The sequence below is a fragment of the Oryza sativa genome, chromosome 10, assembly GCF_034140825.1.
Source record: "Oryza sativa Japonica Group chromosome 10, ASM3414082v1".
NCBI classification, from domain to species: domain Eukaryota; kingdom Viridiplantae; phylum Streptophyta; class Magnoliopsida; order Poales; family Poaceae; genus Oryza; species Oryza sativa.
The window spans coordinates 14,868,398-14,896,078 of NC_089044.1; the positions used below are offsets into that span (position 1 = coordinate 14,868,398).

Here is a 27,681-nt window from a genome sequence, read left to right on the forward strand (position 1 = left end):
ACAGTGGGTTGTAGATGCCAGTTTTAAATTATAAATCCATATGAGAAGTCAAAAGGACGAGGGAGGTCTTATATATGCCAGTTTTAGGTGAACCGGCATATATGAGGGTGTCCCCTATTAATGTTTCTGTAGTTGTGTAATTAGCTAGCCTTATCTTGGTTAAGAAGTGGCATGCCACCTTTTTTAGACGAGCTAACCAGAGAGGATTGTCTCAGGTCATGATTGAGGGAATCGAAAGACACATGATCTATGAGATCTGGATTGTTATTATTGTGCATACCAAGAATCAGGGAAAATGATGAAAATTTGATAGTTTAACAGGAATCATATTTAGTATTGCATTTCCTTGTGGCGAAGTCACCAAATTTGCCGGTAAGGATAGTAACCTACATTTGCTCTTTTTTCACTTTTATTTCTTCTGTTGTATGTAATCTCTATTTGTTGACACTCTACTAGCAAGTCTTTGTCAGTTATATGTTTTTAATATACAAATAACCTATATGCATGTTCTGTCTTCATGCTTGAAGTTGGCATGATAAATTAAAGGGCCCATCTGGAAATCATGGACATATTTCTCTGTTAAATACTACTCCATCCGTTTCACAATGTAAGACTTTCTAGGATTACCCACATACATATAGATATTAATGAATCTAAACACATATAAATGTCTAGATTCATTAGCATCTAAATGAATATGGACAATGCTAGAAAGTCTTACATTGTGAAACGGAAGGAGTACATAATACCAAAGCACATTAGAGACTTGGTATTTCCATTAGAGCAAATAATCGCTGCTAATATGCCACCTTGTCGCCTTTTTTATTAGAGCAAACAATTCATTGTTCAAGCTATATATGGAATCCAGTGGAACTCTCAGTTGATGTTCTGGAGTGACAGATGTTTTTATGATTCTATGACTGATACATTTGGCTGCGTACATCCGTGTTGGATGTAGAAGCCGAATTTTAATCCATTGACAAAAAAAAAGTGAGTGTGATACATTATGATACACTGATCCCTGTGATGAATATGCAAGCACTGCACGAATTAAATAAAACTAGGAAGGTAACCCGCGCATTCGCGCGGGCACGTAAAATAGGATACGCTTGACTAACTTGTAAGGTGGAATATCTACCGGATGACACCTGTCACGCTTGAAAAGTTTAATTTCTTCATAAATTTTCTCCATCTACATTGCTTAGATAATTTTTACAATATTTTTGTAAGATTTGAACTATATAATATTTAATTCATTACTACAAGCAATTGTCAATAATTCTTCATTTTCTGGAAAGAACGTGTCAATAAATACATAGGAGATATACATATTGTACACCTCGCTTCCCTATTATATATGTGATCTATAGCGTTTTCTAAAAAAAATATCTAGCCAATATGAGTCCTAAATTTAAAGTTAATAGTAGCAATGCATAACTTTTTAACCACAACTACGTACTTCTACGCACTGCTACCTTAATGTGTCTTGTATATGCAATAATACATTGAGAAACTCGTAATGCCATGGTGTAGGATGGATGGAAGGCCATTAACATCTAAGCACTTAAAGATGGTTATGGCAATCGAACATTGTACAATGGTTATCCAGTTTTTGAAAAGTAATAACTATTTGTTTTACAAATTTATTATATTTTGTCCAATTGATTTAATTCAATCCCTATTGACATTTTTCTACTTATGAATACAGACATTTTAGGTTAAAAATACAGACATTATGGATCATGTATTTTTGGTTTGATTATTTAAAAGAGCAACAATTAAATTAAAAATTAGATTTATAGCTTAAGAATACGATCTTTGCAATTATTATTAATAGTTTGTGTTTTAGTTTGATAGCTTAAAATTAGAAGGGGGGGAGTAGTGGAGAGGGAGAGTGTGAGCCAAGGGGGAAGGGGGCGTTCAGTGTTGTGTGAATGCATGTTCTGGGAAGGGCGATGCATTGGGGACTTTATTTTTCTAAATAATTTAACTAAAACCAATGATCATATGTTTTGCTTTTTTCTTATAGTTTCTAAGATTTTTCTAATTTTGAAGACGTGACACATAGCGGCTTAAGATTTTTTCTAAAGGAAGACCTAATGGTTGAAAATAATAAATCCACTGACTTAAGTGAAAACCCATTGTCAAATGTTTTTTTCCCTTGGAATTTTTTTTGTTCTAATTTTTAGTACTTGACACGTGGCGAGTTAAGAGCGCTGCAAAGGATTTAGAGTGATTTGTGTAAATAGATATAATAGTTGCGAAAACTATCCAAACCAAAAAGTAAATTACAACAATAATAATCCTAAGTATACGAAAGATAAAGAATCTATGTTTTCTAGTTCCTATGATGCACGGGATGCATGCTGTCATTTTATTTATTTATGTTGTTTCATTAATGTTGTTATTATTTGGTTGGCATACAAAGGACAGGGGTCTATGTTCAAATGATATATTTTAATTTTTTATAAAGTAAAAATATGATTAATATGGATCTTAAATTATTTATTTGATTATAAATAAAGCAATAGTTCAAACAAACTAAAGGATTAATAATTATGATTTTTCAGCTTTCTCGTTATTGATTGTTTTTATGTTTACAAGTTGTTAGTTAGAGAAAGGAAGAGGAAGAAGTTGAATTGGAGAGAGTACATGCACATATAATAGCAGTGGAGAGGATCCATATGGTTGGGTTGGGTGAAGGGAGTTTGTTTTTTTAACATAGATAAATGGTTTTGAGTTCTTAAGATGGTATAAAATAATAGGTCCATCGCATTAAGTAAATTTGGTGAAACAATATTACCATTATCTTTTGTTTGTGCTTTATAAGTTTAATATGTCTCAGTTAAGAGCTTTATTGATTTATTAAGATCTATCGGCTTCTACTTAAAAAAAGATCTATCCGCTTCTACTTGTTTTTTTTTTCAATATATTCGTAGTATTTGTTAAAAAATATGAGCATATAAAAGTATAGAAATGGGTTTATTTTGCATAGCATGCTTGGTGACCTTCAAGGAATAAAAAGAGAGAAGGTACGTGATGAAAGTATTTTTCCAATGAAAAATTGTTTCTTTTAATTTTGTGTAGACACAATCGTTTACGGTGTTAATCAGTACTGCTTAATTTTTTATGATATAGATACAATGTTCTCTTTTGAAATGAGCGAGGCTGATCACTAAAAAGTTATAGCTAAACAGATATATGATCGCGACAGACATCTTTGCTAATCCAAAGAATATATTTATTTTTTCCAAAATTATTTGAAGTAATTAATTCGTTAGAGTGCACTTATAGTCACTTTGGTAGGGTGTATGGCATAGATCATCTACTATAAGAAAATATATGATAAAAGTTGAATGAATAGGATTGTTGATTTGTTACCATATCTATTTGGCAAAGAAAAGATATATATGACCATAATTCCCGTGATGGATTAAGGGGTTGTATTATGGCAAGATCATAGTTTGGAAATTCCAATCAAATTATTCTAAAAAGTTATAAAAAAAATGAGAATCTTAATCTCACATTGACTAAAATTAAATCAAATCTAATTGAAAAACCACAATGTTGTTCCACTCTCCCTGCATGTGGATTTGAATTAGTGTTATTTGTCAAGCTATATTTGAGACCATGTTGATCCTTTCTATCATGTGAAACTATTTAAAAAAAGATTATAATGACATTAATTATTATATATTGGCTAAGTTATTTAAAAATAATTATGACGTGAAATATTATATGTCGGCCCCATGTATTTAGCACTATAATATAACTATTATATGTGATCAATAGTTTATTTAATTAAAGGAATACAACAGATTATAAGTTAGATATATATTTCAAAAATAATTTTAAAAATGGATATTTAAAGACGATTGATTTGATATATTATATTAATCTAGTTTAACCGTATATATTTGTGAAGTAATAAATTTTATTTTATAGTATAAAAAATATTTTTATAGAGACCATCTATTATTTAATGGTTGTATCCATGCAGGGTGTTTTTTTTTTGGGCTCTATAGCTGTACGTACGAATTTTGATTTATTTTTCTTTAAGCGAACAGGGTTTATATCCGATCGAAATAGGTCAATTTTTCTCTAAAAAAAATATCTGGTATATACTTGACAATGAGATGAAGCAGAACCTTTTAAATAGATCTAATCTAATGTTTAAAATAACGGAGCTACCAAATTAAGTTAAAATCGACGGTTAGATTAGAAAGTGCCATGTATAGAAAATCTTATTTTTAGAGACTGTCTATTATAGGTTCTATCAACATACGGTGTAGTATTTTTGTTTTCGCTCTACAGCTGTACGTACATATGTTGATTTGTTTTCCTTAAGCGAACAGGGTTTATATCTGATCGAAATACATGCCAATTTTTCTCGTAAAAATATCTTGTATATATCTGATAATAATCTGAAGCGGGACCTTTTAAATAGATCTAATCTAATGGTTTAAAATAACGGACCCATAAATTTAAGTGAAAACCGACGGTTAGATTGAAATTGCCACGTGTCGGTTTAGGAGCGTTTGTAGGAGCGCCACGTGACAGTTTAGGAGCATTTGTAGGAAGTTTAATGGACTTTTAGTATATAATAGATAGATAGATGTTGAATTTACACAGGAGGAGAAAATCTGAGGCAAGTTTTCAATCTCATATCTATTCTGCATGGGTAGGCAGGGTAGCAGAAGAGTAAGAGAACGAAATAGTGATGTATGCTACAAATTAAGGTTTATGGAGATGATAGTATTGACTACAAACTGCCGTGCATATGCTTACCCCTTCCTTAGCATTTTCAGCAAGGCTTCGAATTTGATCATGAGATACAGATATGAATCGGTAGAATCATTATAAGCATGATTACTGATTCTTAAAAAGATGTTGACAAATCCAGATTCCCAATTCCTCGCAGGCCTAATTTAATTTTCCCCCATGGCACAGGGCCAGCAAGGTCGATCAATCACTTTGGAAGCCATACTATTGTAGAAGTTCTCAATGAGATATTTGCAAGCAATGTGGCAGAACTCTCTGTGCAGATAGTGAAGGTAGCTCTGCCATGTACACAGGAGTGAGGTGATGAACCAGCACCCTGTGTTTTTAACAACTAGATAAGGTGTTTGGCTTCTATTGTAGAGCTGCATGGCATATATATATTTAGTAGAAGTAAACATGCAGTACATTTTCAGTACACAAGCATTTTTTTCTTCACATGGCTTTCTATCAGGAACTATAGCTCCTTGCCCAAAAAAAAAGTAGTAAAAGAAAGGGAACCACATGACCATACCTGCCAATGCATATGGCCTTTCAGTGTGCAAGCAGGTAAATTATATATACAAAAGTTTACATGTTCGGTTCAGATTCAAATTCGGATTTTTGATTTGAATTAAAAATATACATGTATAAAGTCCGTATATATAAACTTTTACTTGAAGAGTGTCTCACGATCGACCAAACATATTAGGGCTGGGCTTTATGTATCCGCGCGCAAACAGTCGCTTATTAGACCCGAACGGAGGAGCATCGGTGCGGTGTGGTGGAAGCTACGTGCTACCTTTTGTCTGTGTGGTGTTTCTGAGTTGTGGACGGCGATCTGCAGTCAAGGTTATAGGGTCCCAGGAGAAAGCCTAATCCGGTGATTCACCGGACCGACAGTGGCTACACCTTCGGGCGTAGTAACCTCCTTGGGGCGTTGTCAAGGGTTACCCTCTCCCCTTCTTGATGAGCTTCTCTAGGTGAAAACCACATCTAAAGATGGGCGATGGCGGCATCCTAGATGTCATGACCATCTTGGTGGCATCGTTTTCATCTCGTCTCTGTGGTGGTGCCGTAGGCCTAGCGGCGTTCGGCCACGCTTAGCTGGGGTCGTTTGGTGCTAGGCTTCACCCTCAGTGGTTTGTTCTTGGGTGTACTGCGTGGTGTGTGGTCATGCACCTTGGTGCATTGTGGTGTTTTTTTCTTGTAACTTTTACTTTTTCTTAATGCATTCGGATGGTCTCCTTTGGCCTTCCCGGTGAAAAAAAGACCCAACCTTCAGCAATTACCCTTAGAAGTAAATTTGGGACTCTGCCAGATTGAATTTACACCAAGTACCCTTGTTTGATATATACATCACTCTACATCTTGTTGGGAGAATTTACTATTTGCCACTCTCTCAAAATGCCAGTGCTCAAATGCCACTCTCCCAAATTTTCATTCCCAAATGCCACCCGGGCCCACATGTCAGCCTCACTCATCATCGGGTCCCGCATCACTTTTGTTTGAATGGAGAGTGAGGCTGACATGTGGGCCCGGGTGGCATTTGGGAATGAAAATTTGGGAGAGTGGCATTTGAGCACTGGCATTTTGAGAGAGTGGCAAATAGTAAATTCTCCCACATCTTGTTGATGTTCTAGGGTAGCAATTATTGTACTAGTTCGATAATGATATCTTGAGCAGATAACCTCATAATTTGCTCGTAAACAAAGCTTCTCCAGCATACCGTTTTTAAGCTGAATTGTACACTAACCTTTCAGGGACATGATTTTGCATGGTGTTATATGGCATTGTATAGCTTATCCCATTCATCGAGTAAAGCATAGTTTGTGCACTGTAGAGAATTATGGGACACCACACAACCCAACCAGGGGCCGATTGTATTTATATAGCCAATACAATAGAGATTACAACAAACTCTTAAATAAGAGATATATACAGATACAATAGATATCTAGGCTATACAGATCTAAACTAATTCTAATACCTGCCCGTAGTCGAAGCGGGAGTGTCACGAACGCAAAGACTGGACCTAAACTTAGTGAATAACTGAACTAGGCAAGCCTTTGATCATGATATCAGCAAACTGATGGGAGGACGGAATGTGTAAAACCCAAACTTGTTCCAAAGCAACCTTCTCTCAAACAAAATTAATGTCAATCTCAATATGCTTCGTTCGACGATGATTAACTGGATTAGCGGTCATATAGACAGTGTTAACATTGTCGCACTAAACGACGGTAGCCGAAGCAAGAGGAATATGTAGTTCGAGAAGAAGTTGTCGAAGCCATCAACACTTGGCAATAGCATGTGCTACTGCACGATATTCTGCATCGGCACTAGATCGAGAGACAAAGCATGGGACGCCACACAACCCAATGTGGGGGGAGGGGGAGCGATTTTATTTATATAGCTAATACAATAGCACGCGGTGCCCTAAATTCCAGTTCCTTCGGTTGTTCATCAAAACTAGCAGTAACCAAGAATGGAATGATGGGCAAATTTTGTGACCCAAAAGTAGCGAAAACCCAACAGCCAGTAATAGCACGCGGAGTGTCTCCACTTGAGATTAAACTCGGCGAAAAATGTGATGGTTAATTAATCATATAGTGCTCATGTTCTTCAACAAAGACATGTAAATGATCCCAAGGTCGAAATAGGACAAAACCGGTCCTTGTGCAAGCGCCACATAAAATGGCTAGCGTATTCTCAACAACTAAGAAACATACATGTCGATCAGAAGTGACATCCAAATGACTCCCAACCCTACTCTACACTACTTGAATTAGTTAGCTCGCCAAACTTATTGTGCTAACTTAATTAGCAACGTTGGTGTGGGGTGGTTTGTGAAAAAAAAATGTGTCTCTTTCGTCACATTCTTTGGAGATTGAGATCGGAGAGCCTACAACGAATGAGTGCATGAGTACAACAAGGTTCTTGAGTGCATAGGATATGTTGCATGTTTTATTAATGGATATGAAGCCAATGTTGTGACTGTTACTTGCTGAGATTATTATTTTTTAGATAATACATGCTGAGATTATTATCTCACTCTTGCACCACACTCTTCTCGCAGGATCTTGTATTTGGATTTGGGGCTTGCTCATCTCAAACATGGCAGATTCAAGCACACAAGGAGCACTTCTAGGGAACCCATCTTTAGTTCCGGTTCGCAGCCCCCTTTAATCCTGGGTATGCAACCAGAACGCTAATCCGAGACTAAAGATGCCTATCTTTTTTCTTATTTTTTTCTTTTTTTTAGCCAAACTTACCAATATCACAAATTCACGAATCGAATGAACATACTCAAATTGGCATCACAAATTCACAGATCGAATAAACATCACAAATCAAATTGACATCACAGATTGTCAACACAAATTCACATAAACCTCTAAACAATCATAGATCAAATCGCCACCACCCACCACCGAATTGTGTCCACTCCTCGCCGCCGACTGAGGGCACCGCCCACCGCCTGCTGCCTCCCGCTGCATGCTACATGCCTCTGCTTGCCGCTGCCCACCGACGCTGCTCCGCCCGCCACCGCCCGCCGCCCACCGTGGCGGCTCCACTCACTACTCCGCCCGCTGCCTGCCTCCACCCGCTGCAGCCTGCAGCCTGCCGCCGCCCGCCGCCCGCTGACGACTCCACCAACGCTGCTTCGCCCGTCGTCCCCTCACCGATGGAGAGGGTCGGGAAGGGAGGAGGGGATCAAGGAGAGGGGAGGGGAGGAGGAGGGCGAAGCGGAGAGGCGTGCGGCTGCCCTTTTTTTTCAATCTTTGGTCCCGGTTGGTATAAACAACCGGGACTAGCTAAAGTGTTAGATCTTACCAACCGGGACTAAAGATAGTTGGGGCCTGATACGGCCTGACGACATTTTGAACCGGGACTAAAAGTGATCATTAGTCCCGGTTGGTAACAGAATGTGTTATGGTACTTTTGAACCGGGGCCAAAGATCTTCTTTAGTCCCAGTTCCTATTCGCACCGGGACTAATGTGATTTTTTTGCAATCCCAGCAAAGATCACTTCTCCAGTAGCGGAGTCACATCTGGATTTTCTTTTGTTTCTGACTTTCAGGAGAACTTCCCCTGTTCTGTTAGCTTAATTAGCAAGTAAGAAATGTTAGGAGCTTCATCACTTAGTGAAATGATATCCACCGATGCATATTCTCCCTGCCTAGGAAGGTTTCTCCTCAGTTTCCAGTTTGTGCATAAACATGATGACTAGCTTCAAGTTTCAAGAGTACTGAATTGGTGCTTTCTAGTAATCGAATGAACACACATGTGTTTGGGCAACGAACGTCTTCTACTGCAAATTTCGTTATGAAATCTAATGACCTTTCAATGGAGAAATTGTTTCACTGGTCTGATTATGTCCAGAATTTAGTATGTAATCTATTAATATGTATTCTTTTTCATGAGACCCTAACGCCCTAGATGGAATTAGTAATTTTTTTTACTGATATGATAATTTTTATTTAATCCATTGCAAAGTGAAAAACATCATATGGTAATCTTTTTTACTCACGGTGAAACGAGGGGAGGATAACGGCCAGAGTGCAGAGAAAAAGATAAAACGAGGAACAGAGGAAGTTATGCAGTGCGGGTGAAAAGATAAAAGAAAAACAACGGGGGTAGGGTGGATGGGGTGGAGGTAGGTGTGTGCACGGGTGGGGGGATGGAGGCCGGTGGGGGTGGGTATGTGAATGGTGTGTTTTACTTAGCAAGCACTCCAAATGTGCTATAACGCAGATGTTGACTTACCCAAAAGGAGAAAATAAATTTGAGGCAAGTTTTCAATATCACATCTATTTTGCATGCAGTAAGCATGGGTAGCAAAGTGAGAGAACAAAATAGTGTAGTAACTAATGAAATACTACAAAAGGTTTATTCACATGATAGTATTGACTGCATTCTGTAGTCTATACTTACCTTTTTTGTATTTTTTGCAAGGATATGAATACGATCATGGAACATAGGCATGAATCGTTAGAATCATAATAAGCATAATTACTTATGCTCTTTATAATGTTAACAAATCCAAATTCCCAATTCCTCGCAAGCCTAATTTGCTCACATGGCACGGAACAGCAAGGTCGATCGATCAATCACTATGGCAGCCATACTGTTGCACAAGTTCTCAATGAGATATTTACAAGCAATGTAGCAGAACTTTGTGCAGATAGTGAAGGATATGCAATTCATGGCAGTGCATATATATTTAACAGAATAAGCATGCAGTAAATATTCAGTACACAAGCATTTTTATCTTCACATGACTTCTAACAGGAATAATAACTCCTCACCCAAATAAAGTAGTAAGAAAAAGAACCACAAGTCCATAAACTGCCGATGCAGCAATTGTAATCGACCCAAGACCACAGCACAATTGGCCATATGGAGGTTCAGTCTTCAAGCAGTCAATTGAAGCAATTACATTGTGATCCTTGTTTTTTGTTGCATGTTATGGAAGAGAAAAAATATCTACCCATGTGTTTGCATCAGTGGCTCAGTCATAACTCAGAAAATGCTCAAGTATTTTTTGTTTATCGTTTTGTGCTATACGATTTAAAATCTGCAATACCTAAATACCACTTCCTCCATATTTTAATGTATGACACCGTTGACTTTTTATCAACGTTTGACCATTCGTCTTATTTATTTTTTATGCAAATATAAAAATATCTATGTCATGCTTAAAGAATATTTAATGATAAATTAAGTCACAATAAAATAAATGATAACTACATTTTTTTAATAAGATAAATGATCAAACGTATCTTAAAAAGTCAACGGCGTCATACATTAAAATACGGAGGGAGTATAATGTAATAGTGGTGGTAATAGCCCGTCACGGATACTCCTCCCGCGTTCGTTTCATCAAGAGTAATGTGTGTTTAGGGATAGTGATAGATAAAGTATATGCTTTAACAGATCAATATTTTGGTTTCAAACGCAAGTAACATGAGAAAAAAACATACTCTCATGCATTAAGTTTAGCACATACATTTGCGAGGCCTAAATTTCTGTTTTTTTTTTTGAGCTGTTCGTCGAAGCTAGCTATTTGCACTCCAGGAGAAACTGAGAAGGGAGTAGCAACCAAATTCTGTAACTCGAAAACAGGGATCTAGTCCTTGCATTAACTAGCTAATTAATTCGAGCATGTAGAAATGTCTCTCCTCAAAAGCACAGACGGTGAAAAAGGGTGGTTAATCACAGTTCAAGGAGGAATAAAACTGGTCCTTGTGCAAGTGCCACAGAAACTACCATACCAAATCTCAGTAGCTTACACCAAGGAATACATCAGAAGTGATATCCAGATGTCTCCCAACCCTACACTTGACTACTTGAAGTTAATTAGCTCGAAGAAACAACTGATATTGTAATTTCTTAAGTGATATCCCTGTTCTGAGGCTGTATATATGGATGCCTGAAACTGACATATATAAACTCCTCCAGCAATGAATAGCTAGGCTCCTTGTGAAGATCTTTCTACACCAACATCAAGTCCCCAACCACAGGAAGACTCCTGACATTGTACTCCTGACATTTTTCTTAATACTAGTCAAATGGAGTAATACTCAAATTAAAATGGCAAATTAAACATAATGAGAGAGACCAGGATATAGTGAAGGACTGAGGGCCCCTTTGAATCGTAGGATTGAAAAAATGGAGGAATAGGAAAAACACAGGATTCTGATAGGAATGCAAGTGTAAAACAGAGGATTACAAAACACAGAAAAAACATAGGAATGGCTGTTTGATTGGACCGCAAGAAAAATACAGAAATCAGATGAGAGAGATAGACTCAAGGGAAGTTTTCCAAGAGGTTAGAGTGGATGTTAAATTTCCTACGTTTTTCCTCTAGAAACGTAGGAATAGGAAAGTTTCCTACGTTTTTCATTTTCTCATTCCTACTAATCAAAGGCATGAATAGTGTAGGAATTCAATTCCTTTGTTTTTCCTCCATTTATCCTCCAATTCAAAGGGGCCTGAATTCTTTTGTTGTAGCTATTTTTGTTTTTTTATGGTTTATTAATAAAAGCTCGTAACAGCGGGGCCTCCCCTGCTATGTTTTGGTAAAAAATTGAAGATATTATGTTAATTATTTTGTGACTGTTCATTTTCACCCTTTTTTTAAGAGAAGGGTATTTTTTTTACCCGGCCTCTGCATCCAACCGAATATATGCGGCCATTTAAATTATGAACTTAGCCCCGCAAACAGCCCAATCTGAAATTCGCTCCTATGGATATTTGAACTCAGGACCTTGAGGTACTACTCAGATCACTATTCATTTTTCACCCTATATGTATTAGAATTCCTAAAAGGAATTCAGAAGGGTGATAATTGTAGGCGTACACATCACCAACATATATACACACACGCATACTGAGAGTTCCCTCTCAGGTTGTATAGTCTTGTACTCATCCAAGCAGCAAGCAAAGAAGCTTTACTTCTGGTGACTGGCTACTACTATGACTAGCCATGACACCATTAATTGCGGTTGATTATGAGCTTATATTAATTCATTAGCTTGGTTTGGGAGGTATCAGCACGTCCTACGGTGACATTAGATGGACGATCATTAGGATATCGACTTCGTGCTGCAAGATAATGACAAGCAATACTAGCTTAGGATAATCACTTGGCATTAATGTATGTGCAGGTTAGCTTATTGACTTTTCTTGTTTTTGAAAGGAACAGAAGTGTTGAAGTAATCAGGAGAAAGTTAGCATTACCTCTGGTGTGAAAACCTAGGCTCAAGAGAATTCAAGCTCTGGCCGTTGCACTACCTCTGGTAGGACTAGGCCCATAGGGGTGAAAACGGGCAGTTACTGTTGGATCATGGCATTCTCATATTCTAACATATATTTTTATTTAAATTCGGAGTCGGTAACGGGTAGTGTTGGATAATATATCTCTTGTCCCGTATTTTATTCCGTATTATTTCCTCCTAATCGGATTGGGAAATAGATATATATATATATACATATGTATATATATATATATATATATATATATATATGTATGTATATATATGTATATGTATATATATGTATATGTATATAATGTATATGTATATATATGTATATACATATATATGTATATATATATGTATATACATATATATGTATATATATATATATATGTATATACATATATATGTATATATATATATATATGTATATACATATATATGTATATACATATATATACATATATATATATATATATACATATATATACATATATGTATATATACATATATATGTATATACATATATGTATATATACATATATATGTATATATACATATATATGTATATATACATATATATATATGTATATATGCATATATATATGTATATATATATATATACACATATATATGTATATATATATATACACATATATATATATACATATATACATATATATATGTATATATATATGTATGTGTGTGTATCTATTTGTATCTCTAATTTATAGATATTAAATTATAAGGAGGCAGCTAAAATGCTAAAAGAAAAAATGACATGGAATGCCTTAAAAAATTATACTTGCATTTATTATTTAGGAATTATATAATTCAAACTACAAAACCGAGTACAACTCGAAACTTATTATTTTCATATTTATAAATTAAATTATATAACATACTAAATTGAGACTACAACAAGAGTCCAAAGTGGTAGTATTCATTAATTTTGATTTTGAAAAATTAATTTAATACAATTGAAAGAAATATTAGGACATTTTATATAAATTAATTACTAATTTTGATTTTTAGAAAGTATAAATAAAATAGAAATTTTCACCTATTAAACCTTTAACAAAGTTACGTATTTAACAAATGTTTAAAATTTTAATATTTATAATATCAGTAATAATAACCGCTTCTAAAAAAGATCCCTTCAGACATACATGTACGTACCTCCTCTCTGTTTCTTTTTTCTCCTTTTCTCTCTTTATGGAAATATTTGTAACAATAAATATTAAATAACCATATATAACAATGTTACATGTGACTCGTAAAATAGTGTTTAGCCAATCGTTTATCATGTTTGTAGGTAGGGTTTTAATGGATTTTCATATATGTTTTATAATGTGGAATGTACGGGCAGATATAGGTCTTTCCGGCTGTATCCTAACTCTTATTTTTTTTACGGATTCGGATTCAAACTCAAGTAGTATCGGATATTTCACTTTTTTTTCTGATATTCTTCCCATGAGTCTTGGATCGGGCGGACGGTCGGGAAATACTCACAACATTTTCACCCCTAACTGGTAGCTGCCTAACAGCTGAGCTAGGCATCGATCTCGGTTATAGATTCTTGATTGGACCTGTTGCTGGGATGCAAGGCATTAATTACACTCCTACCTCAACGCAGCCAGCTAGCTACTGTTTGTTGCTTGCAAACAACATAGGGCTGTTTATATCTAGGGGTGTAAAGTTTTGGCGTGCCACATCGGATATTATATAGGGTGTCGTATGAGGTGTTCGGGCACTAATAAAAAAACTAATAAAAGAATCCGTCAGTATACCGCGAGATGACTACTTAATCCGTCATTAGCAAATGTTTACTTAGCACCACATTGTGAAATCATAGGGCTTAAAAGATTCGTCTTGCAGATTAGTCGCAATATATATAATTAGTTGTTTTATCAGCCTATATTTACCTCCGTCCCATATTACTTGTCGTTTTGAGTTTTTGTCTATAATATTTGATCATTCGTCTTATTCAAAAAAAAATAGAATTATTATTTATTTTGTTTGTAACTTGTTTTATTATCAAAAATCCTTTAAGTATGACTTATCATTTCTTATACTTGCACTAATTTTTCAAATAAAACGAATAGTCAAACGTTACAAGAAAAAAGCCAAAGCGACAAGTAATATGGGACGGAGGTAGTACTTCATGTAGGTATTCAAACGTTCAATGTGACAGGGTGTAAAATTTTGATGTGAGATCCAAACATGACCATAAGTACACTGATATATAGGTCTTTTGGTTGTTAGGGTACTTGATTATACTTCCTCCATTTCACAATGTAAGTCATTCTAGCATTTCTCACATTTATATTGATGTTAATGAATCTAGACATATATTTCTATTTAGATTCATTAATACCAATATGAATGTGAGAAATACTAGAATGACTTACATTGTGAAACGAAGTAGATTATAAAGGCCTCGCAAGGAGCCAGTTTATCACCAAGGGAGTTTATGTGTTCATAGACTCATCCCCAAACACAGGGAAAATGATCCATTTGGAGCCATAAGTCATGCCATTTCTTGTGAAGCTACGATGTCAAATGTTGCTTCCAGAAAACTTCAACTTGTCAAGTATAGAGTTGGGAGGCATCTGGATGTTACTTGTGACTTTGTTTTCTCCTTATGCTACCGAGATTGTGCTGGCCAGTTTATGTGGTATTTCCTCAAGGACCGATTGCACTCCTGCTTGAACTTGACTTGTTCTTGTGTGTTTTTTCTTGAAGAGCATCTGCACTATGTGATTAGCTATGTTTGGGGCTGCATATACAGAGGAAGCCTAAAACCAACACATAAACTTGATTAGTGATAAATAGAGTCCTTGTGAAGGCCTTCCTATTACCAAAAGTCAAGTCCCCATGACACCAGAAGACTTGCTCACAATGTACTTCCACGCATGGACGTTTCAAAAACAAACAATGGCTGTGTTTAGTTCCCTTTAAACTTTCAAAAATTCTGTCACATCAAATATTTGAACATATGCATATAGCTTTAAATATGGAGAGAAAAACAATTGCTCAGTTTACATGTAAATTACGAGATGAATCTTTTGAGCCTAATTACGTCATGATTTGATAATGTGATGCTACTGTAAACATTTGCTAATAATGGATTAATTAGGCTTAATAAATTTGTTTCGTAGTTTACAGGCGGAATCTATAATTTGTTTTGTTATTAGTCTATATTTAATACTTTTAAATATGTGTCCGTATACTTTAAAAGAATTGGCTGTGGAACTAAGCACGGCCAATGATATGAAGATTTTCAGCACATCGTACCAAGCCATACGAACTTCGAAAGTACATTAAGCAATAGCCTTATTACTTCTTTAAACTCCTGTCTAAGGCTGTGTTCGGGAGGGGCTCCTCCTCCCCAGCACGCAAAACAAAACACCTATTATTATATGATTAATTAAGTATTTATTTTTTCTAAAAATAAATTAATATGATTTTTTAAGTAATTTTCGTATAGAAATTTTCTGAAAAAAAAAACGCAGGCCATCTGCCTATGCTCCACGTCGAGAGTTAAAGCGCATTGCATGCCTCGCAACCGCGTTGGCTTCCTGGCTAGTTGTAGCGGTGTCCAGAGCTTCTTTGTTTTCTGCTTGCATGAGTGCTACTGTACAACATGAAGAGCAGTTGGTTGCCTGTTATAAATAATTGATGTGTATGCCTACGATTATTATCCATTTGAAATCCTTTCATTCACAAATTCGAATACACAAAGGGTGCAAAATGAACAGCCACACCACATGTCCAAATAGTTAAAGTTTCAAAAGTTTAACCAAATCCTATCCGAAATGTAAAATATTTATGTCCAGAGGAAGAACTTTACTATCTTTGTCTAATTAAATAAAAGAACATGATTTAACTCAATGAATACTTGGAGGATTGGAGGATGCTTTAATTACATGGACACCAGTTTTCCTTAATCCTTATGCTAAATATTATGAAGATATCCAGCACACGATAATGCCAAGCCATATAATTTTTTTAAGTAGAGTAAGCAATGGCCTTTTTACTTTTCTACTACTCTCAAGCCTAATATGTCAAGAGCATCTCCAACAGCCTCTCCATCCCACTCTTCAAGCCAAATTTTAGCCATTCGAGCCAAAAAAACGTGCTCCAACAGCCTCTCCAACCGGATGGCTAAGCCATATGACTAGCTAAAACCCTCCCTCCACTAGCCAAATTTAGCCACTCTATTTGACTGGCCAATGGTGGCCCCACACAGCCCATCTCCTCCATCCCCACACAGCAATCAGGGAGGAGCACGAGGAGGAGGCATGGGGAGGAGCTCAAGCACGGCAGCCGCCGGCCTCCACTCGCTGCGACCGCCACCCTCCGCTCGCCGCAGCCGCCGTCCTCCGCAGAAGGCGCCCACCGCCTCCGCTAGCCGCAGCCGCTATCCTCCACGTGGCACGACCCGCTGCCTCCGCTCACGCAGCCTCCGTCCTCCACGCTCTTGGCACCGTCGCCCGCCGCCGTCCTCGGCGCCATTACCCACCGCGACCTCTGCCATCCTCCACGTCGTAGCCAGCCACAACCGCCGCCGTCCTCCACGCCATCGTCGGCACGACCGCTGACGATCCAAGCACCACACGGCCGCCGCCGCCACTGCTCCCGCGGCCGTGGCCGCGGTGGCGCCGTCTGCCGTTCGGGCCTCGCTCCTCGCCATGCCCACCGCCGCCGTCCCCTTCCTGCTTGCCGCCGCCGCCTGCTTCCTGCCAAAGCGAGAGAAGAGGAAGAGGGGAAGGAAGAGGAGAAAGAAGAAGGGAGAGGCTGACATATGGGTGCCGGTGTCATAGAGTCAAAGTAGAGAGGGTAGATGGAGAGGCTGTTGGAGTGAACAACTAGTTTGACTAACCAAATCAGATAGAGAGTTGGCTATATTGGTGTTTGGAGAGTTCGATTTGGAGAGGCTGTTGGATATGCTCTAAACTGTTGGGGCTTAACCAAATCAACTTCAATGTGCAGATTACAATTCATCGACTGGCAAACATATTTCACACAATCAGCCCCCATTTTAGCATGAACTTTAAGTATAGTTTCAACTAACAAATCAACAACGGAACAACAATAAACACGTGGACAACGGTGCACTCCAAGCTTCCACTATAATCAATAATTGGTACAAATGAGTTTTCTTTAGAACATCTAGAGGCACATCACAACAGCAGCTATCATCAAATTACAAACTTAGCATCATCAATATTAACCACAACCACTACTAAGAGGTATAACGAAAACAAGTAAAGAAATAGCAGATTCTGTCCCCTTCGGTTCTCAGCTAATATCTCCCAAACTACGGAAGAAAATTACACGAAACATGGAAAAAATGTTTTTCTATGAGTCCCTTCCAAGCTATCCAAAAATCAGCCCAATCAGGCACCGTTTGACCCCTCAAACTAACATTTTACTAAATGTTTCACAAGCTGAAACTACATTCACTCGAGCTGACAAACCACTACTCAAATTCGGTGCTCTACTCGACCAATCCTTACACAAACTGACCAGATTGAAGTACATGTGTTCTTTCGAAGGGTTTGGGAACCCCTCCCCTCTGCACGTAAAACGGAACGATAGATTAACGCATGATTAATTAATATTAGCTAAAAAAACTTGAAAAATGGATTAATGTGATTTTTTAAAACAACTGTTAAATAAAAACTTTTTGCAAAACACGTACCATTTAGTAGTTTGAAAAGCGTACGAGCATAGGTGAGTTGGGAACTCATGTTTTTTTGAAAATAAAATTTGTTTTTTCCTTTATGTGTAGTTTGAATTTAGACTTGCATTCATGTTTGCATAGGTACTTATATCATCACAATCTATCATGCCAAATTTTATGAAATTTTTATGTAACTATTTAAATCACATACATACAACGAGATGTGATTTCACCTTGGTGTAAAAAAGACTGAATACGGCAGCGTGGAGCGAGCTAGTCACTACAGCTAGACTCTCTTTTGTCTTCAGACAAGCTGCTTGCACACTTGTAGACCAACAAACTCCTCATCAAAATCTCGATAGTGTGGTTCGACAAAAATGTCACAAGTGATTTCCAAATGCCTCCCAACCCTACACTTGACTACTTGAAGTTGGCTCGAAGCAACGGTAGGCATCGTAGTTTCTCAAGTAGTGTCATGAATTATGTTTCCATACGGATTCCCTGTGTCTTGGGGCTATATATGTAAGCCTAATACCAACACAAAGTCCTTCAGAGATAAATAGGCTCCTGGTGAGAGCCTTTCTACACCAACATCAAGTCCCCAATGTTACAATTTTCCCTACTTTATATGATTGGTTTGTATTTAAGTGCAGAATGTTGAATCTGTTTTTTTTTTCCAATAGTTTGAATGCAGAGTTTATTTTATGAAATTTACAGACATAGGAATTGGCCTAAAGAGTAGAACATTGGAGACACATTTGAAACTCAATATGGAGTAAAGCTTCAAGCCAATGCCAAATTGGTGTAGAGTGACATAAATAGTTTCTTCGCTTGCTGCTTGTATATATAGAAGTGTATGCCTACAATTGTTGTCCATTTGAAATCCTTGCATTTACAAATTCTAGTACACATCAGATCCAATCACATAGAAATCAATCAATCATAGTATCTTCATTTCAGCTCAAATCATCTAAACATTAAATTAAATAGAGAAACAGGATTGGTGCAATGAAATGCTTGGAGAGTTGGAGGGGTAATTACGAAGATTTACAGCACATGATACCAGGACATACGGATTTTTCAAGTACAGTAACCAATAGGCTTATTACTTCTCTACTCTCAAGTCTAATCTGCCGCTACAACATAGAGCCAACATTAAGCACACTAAGCAGTATGCCAAGAGGGCATGATACAACATAGATAAGTACAGTGATCAGTGACAGTGAGAGGCTGAAGATGGATATTCCAACTTAGTGAAATGTTATCCACCGATGCATATTCTCCCCCCTATCACCGCAACTATTAAGGAAGTTCTCTTCTCAGTTTCCAGTTTGCACAAAAGTTTTCGGCATCCATCTCCTACCTTATGAGTAGCTTCAAATTTCCAGAATACTGAATTGGTGTTTTCTGGTAATCTAATGAACAAAGATCTGTTTGGGCAATGAGCTTCTTCTGCCACAATTTCGGTATGGAATCTAATTGACCTTTCAATGGAGGGATTGTTTCTACTAGTCTGCTTATGTTCAGATTCACAACAGGCTGACCTCAAACCTGCAAAACCTGACAATGGATAATGTGACTCTTCAGGTTCCTTCCTGCGATGGTCGACCACAGGTTTGCCACGAATGACCTGTGCTGGCCCTTCCGAGCAACAGTCTCCCACATGCGTGCACTGTCAGTCTCAATGCTCATCGTTGGGTCGGAGATGTCAACCAGGGTGATGCTCATGTTGTTGCGGACGATGCAAAGCTTCCCATTTAATGTAACCAACGCTGCAGCTTCAAAGGCGCGCGAGCTGCCCAGGTGGTGCTTGCTGTCCATGAATTTTGCCCATGTTCCTGTGTTTGGATCATACACCCTAAGCTTGCAGCCATCTCGACAATCAGATGAATAGAGCTTTCCGTTGAAGGTAATGCTTGGGTTCCGCCAGCCGGTAACCATTTCATCATCAATGGTTGACCATAAATTGGATGATGGTAGGTAGACTTCACTCGTCACTTGGCGATGGGAATCAAGCCCTTTCAGGAACCACTTGCCATCATATACAACTCCAATGAAAGGTACCATCCCATTGTTCATTTCAGCAACGCAGGCCCATCTGTTCCTATTTGGATCATAAACTTCAGCAGACGGGAGTGTCCTTTGTATTCCTTCACACTCCCCACCAGCAACATACAAGCAATTGTTTATGACACAAGAACCAAAAAAGTGTCGTTTCCGTAACATATCTGGAGCTCGGTGCCATTTGTTTGTCCGAGCATTGTAAAATACAACACGCCTCATAGAGCCCCTCAGAGGATCCTTACCGCCAAATAAGTACAGATAGCAACCACTCAGAACAGCACAGCCAAAGCCTAATGCTTCTGAATATTCTGCTGGAACTGGTGGAAGTGACTTCCATAGCTGGTGCAGTGGGTCAAAGGCATGCCAGGATATCTTTCCTTCACGGTCCCTTTTAAAGACATAAACCCATTCTTCCGCCATCCCGTTTCTCTTGCGCAAGGAATAATAGTAATTCCCAGATAAGAGACGGTTCCATCTTTTGCAAACTATCCGAAGATTGGGATGTTCCACTCGAGGAACCCGTATGAGACAAGCAATAGCAAGGTCATCAGGAAGACCAGGCAAAAGTGGTGCTTGAGTTCGGCTCCTCTCCTTACGAGAGCCCCTTGATTTGCACTTGTTGGGTTTGACATCAGGTTGCATACACATCTTTGCTCCAGGAACAAACTTTCTAGCATCAACAACAGTTTTCAGACCAGTATCTAATCTGCAGTAGCATGAGACAGACTCTACCTGAGAAATGCAACCATACAACATATAAATTAGCAATCAATGTACTAGAAGGGGAAAAACTGCAACGCATGAAAACCACAGCTCATATTCACTCAGAATGTGCCTACTTGTCCACCAACACATGCAACATATAATTTTATCCACCACAAAAATATCATGCAGATCAAATTTGCTCTGAAACAGCAACAATTTTCAAATCCACCACAACCCTATTTTATTATGCGAGATATGACATGGAGAAAAATAGACACTACCACTCTAATAGTCCAGGTTACACTAGGTTATCAGATAGATCAAAATATATGGATACATGGCCCTGAGTAAAATTAATCACTAAAAAACTCTGGAGAGATTGTCGAACTTGTTTTACAAAGATCAACACTGCAACATGATGTTGTTGATTTATAACCATTTTTTTTATTTTCAAAAGCTAATTTCTGTTTAAATACCCAAACAGAAGCTAATGTGGATTAGCGACATCATAAGATTTAACTGTTAGCACATATGGGTAAAAAAAGGTTGCAGGATAGCCTCCATAATTTACAGGCATGTAGCAGACAAAATCAACAAAGCAAGACTATGAGTGGTAGTTGCACATCAAAAGCTGAGATTTTTCTTAACTGCGAAGTTTAAGATTAAAACCATGGTACAGACTAAGCTTAAGAAAATCACAAGTCAGGACAAACCAGCTCATGACAAACAAAGCATTACACAAAAGAAAAAATTAAGCACAATAAGCATGTTAAGTTTGTCAAGAAATGGTAATGGAAATGCGAAGCTGGGTTCATGATGTCAGTGCCCAGAAACCAGTTGAAAGCTAAAGATACTAACTAATCTACCTACCTAAGTTAGCAGATATCTGTGTGAACACTTGAAACGGTATGGACGAGCTTAGTGTAACAGTTAAAGACCTGACCAGAACAATTGCAACTTTCCAACCCAAATTATCAATTGGCCAAATTCAAGGCCAAAATGGACGCCCAAGCTATACAACTACATTATGGTTAGAAACAACAAAATTCTCCAGACTCACAGATACTCGCCGATCATTTGTTCATCTCATTACTTGAGCAGAATACATTCCCAAAAAAAAATGAAGAAACTTAACTAATCGATTGCACACATACAGGGAGCTTTTAGAGCATAGCAGAAGCCCATCTGCTCATGCAAACTTTCCATATGCATAACCAGGGATACCGAAATGCGGTTGCGAGGAACATATATGATGTCCGGCAGAATCTTATCCTAACATGTTGTACCAGCCACAGATTAGTGCTCTAAGATCACTACCACCACCACCACAAGTACCTAACCCCGAGTAGCACCTGATACCGCGATGAAATTCCACACCAGCAAATCTACTACTTGCCTATGATTTCCGACTCATTTCCACCGATTCCCCCCACATCCCAACAACACGGTAACCCTCCCAAGAAGCCACACCCCCCCCCCCCCCCAAAAAAAACCCAGATCCACACCGCCCAACCACGGCGGAATCCACCGAACCCTCCCACCTCCCATCACCAAATCCCAAACCAGCATCTCGCGCGCGCTCGGGAATCCCAAGCCTCTCTCCACCCCTCGCCGCGCAACCACGCCCAAATCCAACCCCCCACAAAACCGCGCCTATGAGCGAGAAAAAAAAACTAGTATAGAAACAAAAGAACAGGAGAGACAGTCAGGCTCTCACCAGCGGGGCGCGGACGCGGACCCCGGCGCCGGGCGGCGGCGGCGCCGCCGACTGCGAGGCTCTCGCCGCCGAATCCATCGCCGGATCGGCGGGAAGGGGAATCCACGCGGCGCAGGCGAGCCGCTCGTTTGTGGACAAAAACCCCGAGGAGAGGAAGGAAGGCGAAATGGGGGAGAAAAAAATGGAGAGGTTTTTATTTTGTTTTGATTTTGATTTTTTTTTTGTGTGTAGTAGACTTGTTGGAGTCTTTGGTCTCACTCACCAGACACCAGTCACCATCCCCTTCACTGGCCGGTGGGGCCCACCCCTCTCGCTGGCTGGTGGGGCCACGTTGAATTCGGGTGTCTGACCTGGCATGATATCTTTGAAACGTTTTTTGGTAGGAGTATTTGGTTAAGACTTGGTTGATGGTTTTTCCTTGACTTGGTTGTGGTGTTTTTTCACATTGCTTTTATTTTCCATTGTTTTTTTTTGTGTAAAGCGTATTTAGGCGCATCTGCAACACGAGATTATTTTTTAGAATTGCAAGTAGAAATTATGGAAATTCCCTCGTAACTTTGCATAGGAAAGTTGGGACACCTTAAATTCAAAAGGTCAAGTTTGAATTTGACAACAAAAGGAGATGAACAATTGATTAAAGTGGTCAGTTTATTGCATGCATTGGCACAACTTTAGTGGGACACCTTAGAAGAACGGTCCATTCAAGTAATGATGCACCTTGCATGCATGTTCCATTTGATTTGTCTGATGTTCTAAACCATAGGTTTAGCTTTCCTAGTAGCTTGTAAGCATTATGTATTGATCAATGGCACCAAATAAGAAATATAAAGTAAGATGTCATGTATGACACATCTTTAGAAAAATGATTGAGGGGCCATGTGAATTGTGAAACATGGAAAATCTGGAAAAGCAAGAATGGAGAGGGGAAAAAAGAAATTGTGTGAAATGCCTAACTGGTCCTTAAAAGTTTTATAACTCATAAGTTATTGTTTTGATTGAGATGTTGTGGTGCTTCACAAGTGGAAGTGCAAGAATTTGGAGACAAAAATACACAAACGAAAATTTTCAGTAGGTTAGCCATTTATTACTTTCCTTGAAATTCTTCTGGTGAAGCCACCCTATAGGAATTCTTTTTCTCGGTTCAAAACATCCATGCATATAGCAAAATGTTTTCCGAGTGATTCAAGCTCTACCAAAGTTCTTTTTAAAGAAAATCTTTGCTCCAAAGGGCCCTATTTTGTTGAAAGAAGTATACTATGGCTAAATTTTGTGTGTATATTTTGGTCGATGCATCTTCACCAGCCACATTTAACCTGTTCAAATTTCACAAGTGCTATGTCCGTGCGTTGTAACGGGATCTAGAGGAATATAGAATAATGGTTTTATAGGGTTTATTTTTCTCTATCTGGCTTTTTTGGTGGGTTAAGTTTTACGTGTGAATAATTATCGTAGTAGAGTGGGAAGGTTCATTTTTTACGGGAGTTTCTCGTGTTGTGCGTAGTAGGAGGTGGAAGGAAGACGACTGTGCCTTTAAAATAATAGAGAAAACTAATTGTCCCCCATTGTCTTTCTTGATCATACCTCTTTTGGTTGACTAACATAAGGCACATAAGTCCATTGTGGATGGTGGGAGAAAAAAAAACCTGTGCACAATTACTTAATGTGGAGTGAGTGCTAATTACCCTATACTTTTTTACAGAGAACAATGACTCTGTATATAGGAATTGAGGTTCTAGTTGCAAGTGGTATTCAATCCTTGAGTTGATTTGACCTTTTCAAAGATAATAAGAAGAATCTTCTGTTCATACTAGTAGATCAAACTGGGATCTCCATAGGGGAAAAGGCACAACTTTTCTAAAAAGAAAGAAAATAGTTTTAAACTACTGACTCAGGACTTCACTGATCATAGCAGACATCAAGTGCTAAAAAGAGAGTAGATTAATTCTCTCCAGGAAAGAAAGATAATGCAGTTGTCAAAGTTGGGCAACTTCGTCAGTGATGCTTCATGATTTTTTGTCCAATGTATAGAAAAATTTGGCTATAGACCTATAGTACCTCTAGTGGATCAGTGGATGAGACGAAGTTGTGAAATAAACTTCATTTTGCATAGCCTTTGGTCATCGATCACTGATTGATTACTATGCGAAAATTAACAAAGAGTAGTGGACTTTGGTGATCTGAAATAGCTTAGGGCAACTTGTCAAATCATGGTTTCACAGAAGTTCTTTTCTTTGTGCCTGTTTATTGGTTGTTTGTGCACTCTTCGAGGTCCACATCTGTTGCCTTCTTTGCAAGAGATGGTTTTCGTTTTTTTTTCTACTTGCTTTTAAATTAATTTACTTTATATGTCTAAAGATTTTGCCTTTATTTTACATTCTCCACAAACCATATCTTTTTCCGTCAACTTGATTTAATATTTTCATAACACGGTTAAATCCTAGAAACATCTTTTGTTGGATGCATAATTGTAGACATTATTTTGGTTTGGATATGCATGTTGTACTTTCATTAATCTTCTCTTTTTTTAGGACTCATTAATCTTCTCTTAGGGTGCGTTTGAAATGGCTGAATGGGTGAACAGATGGATAGATAATGATTATACGATATTACAATGTTGTGATAGTATTTGAGGGTATAAATAAATGAATTAACTATAACAAAGTTGAAATTTTGTTTTAAGAAAGTATTCTTTTTTTCTCTCGAAAACGAAGGAGTGCTGCATTTCATTTCATTAAGGGGAAGAAAAAACAAATACAAAAAACACAACACAAAGAAAAAAAAATAAAGTAGGAGTGCTCGAGCCCTCCTACCAAGACCCGCACACACTAAGCTACCCAGGGAGCTTAGTTTCCTAGGTTAGCCGTCCCACTAAGGAGCTTTTGAAGGCGAGAAGCTCCAACAACACCCCAAATATGGCCCAAAGAGAAAGTATTCTGAGCAATTTAAAATTTGTATAACAATCCCAAGTATAATTCCTAAGAGGAAAGAAGTGGGGGTACAACGCATGAGCACCACACTCAGCTCCACAAGGATACATATATGTGTTGAAAGATGCAGTCTCTGGTGCATAGAAATGAGCAGCCTCAGTGAGGATGTGCATATGTGTATACCTACTATTGTCCTAGAGAGCAAACCCATATCTTAAGATTTTGTCATTGATGGCAAGCAAAGAGTGCACACAAATACCTCGAAATCGGGTCGATTGTACGTCTCACACGATCACATCAAATAAAATAACGTCAAAGCTCCTGATGATAGAGAAAATCGTACCGGTCATCGAACTAAGTAAATAGCAGTTAAATAGTTTTATTCAATATGTTTGTTCATGAGAAAGCGTGGGTGTAATCATGAAGTTGTAGGTATATGATTGCGTGCGTCATTCAAATCTTAATGCTCCAGCGATAATAGGAATCTGTCGCTGGTCGCTAGCATACGCATTTTTGGTACAGGTAATACAAGGTTATTTTTATTATAATTTGCTTGCAATTTGGTTGCATGTGTAGCTGTATTTTGGTTTCATCAGATACATAACACTAACATTTTGGTTGGTTGCAAACTCGCAATTTTTACCATCAGTGTTTCGATGGTGAATACAAAATCTTAGTTATGCACCTATCTCTTAAATTTGCCTAGCATACTTCCACATCATTCTCCTCCAAGAGAATCTACTCTATGACACTGAGTTTATCGCATTTCAACGATTTTCCACTAGCATTATCTCTTTCTATAATATACCGGTGAATTTATCAATTGTTCTACAATACATTATTGGGCTAGAACTTTTTTTTTCAAGAAACCCAAAATACCCTTAGAGACATATAAAATTAGCTATCGATTTATCTTATTAGAATTTTTAAAAAAATACAATTTTTTATGTGGCCTCCTTACACAACATGAAAGTTTGAATATAAGTTTCAAGTCTTTTATGTTTACTTTGTACAAAAATATTTTTGTATGGTACAACAGAGAGAATTTGCTTACACAAAATACAATAGAACAAAAATACCTTATATAGTATATGAAAGATGATTTACCTTAAAAATAACAATAAAAAATTATTTATATAGCATATAACAAATAAATTATATATAAAAAGTAGAAATGCAAAAGGTATATTCTTGTGTGGTATAGAAGAGAGAACTTGTTTATACAAAATATAATATAACAAAAATGTCCTATGTAGCATATGAAAGATGATTTACATTAAACAAAACAATAAAAATATTTTATATAGCATATAACAGATAAATTATATTGTAAAAAGTAGAAATGCAAATAACTTGAAACTTAATACAAACTTTCATGTTGTGTGAGGAGGCCACATAAAAAATCACATTTTTTTAAGACTTCTAATAAGATAATTCGATTGTTAATATTGCATGTCTCAAGGGTATTTTTGATATTTTTGAAAAAAAGACCCAACCCAATGGTGTATTGTAGAGAAAATGACAAAGTCAACCAGTATATTGTAGAAATAGACAATGTTTGGCAAATCGTTGAACTGGGACAAACTCAATGGCAAGAATAGATTTTTTTTTTCTTCTCCTAAGATTGGCTTGTTATATATCTCCATAACAACAAGCAACCTAAAATGATGCCATTAATAAAAGAAATTCTATGAATTATGCTTGGGTTAGACTTCTAACAATTGGATCCCTACCTCATATAATCTGCACTGCCAATGATGGTAATATAGCCAATAGTTTTAGAACATGTGTGATGACCATCTAGGATCTTCATACGGTACTTATTAGTATTTGGCCAAACGATGGGAGCCAATTACCTTTAGGTAGCAACTTTATTATAGTGCTACTTGCTAGTACTATCTCATGTAGTGATGTGTGCAGCTAAAGTTGATCAATGCTACTATCACAATTATCTTTGATCTACAAACCACAAGAAAGTTACACTCTTCAGAAAAACAAATCACCTTTTCCTTATGATAGTTTTTTTAAAAAAACTTTCGGTGTTACAAAATGATTATG

General features: G+C 37.5%; 1 protein-coding gene across 2 annotated transcripts; it reads right to left on the reverse strand.

The window, feature by feature from the left end:
• Positions 1–19,136: 19,136 nt before the first annotated feature.
• On the reverse strand, positions 19,137–22,859 carry LOC4348597 (F-box/kelch-repeat protein At1g55270). Of its 2 annotated transcripts, none has more exons than XM_066304730.1 (2): positions 22,697–22,859; positions 19,137–20,980 (listed from the first exon to the last, which is right to left on the reverse strand). In XM_066304730.1, exon 2 carries the CDS (start codon positions 20,920–20,922, stop codon positions 19,756–19,758), a length of 1,167 nt encoding a protein of 388 aa, XP_066160827.1. In that variant the 5' UTR covers positions 20,923–20,980; positions 22,697–22,859; the 3' UTR covers positions 19,137–19,755. The 2 variants fall into 2 exon arrangements, with proteins under 2 accessions (XP_066160827.1, XP_015614781.1); XM_015759295.3 differs by having other exon boundaries at positions 19,137–21,006.
• Positions 22,860–27,681: the final 4,822 nt, after the last annotated feature.

Bases quoted from the DNA above. Each gene is read 5' to 3' on its own strand.
- LOC4348597 (XM_015759295.3), bottom strand. From the start codon at position 22,774: ATGGATTCGGCGGCGAGAGCCTCGCAGTCGGCGGCGCCGCCGCCGCCC. The intron at 21,007-22,696 runs GTGAGAGCCTGA...TGCATTTCTCAG, and splicing joins TCCGCGTCCGCGCCCCGCTG to GTAGAGTCTGTCTCATGCTA.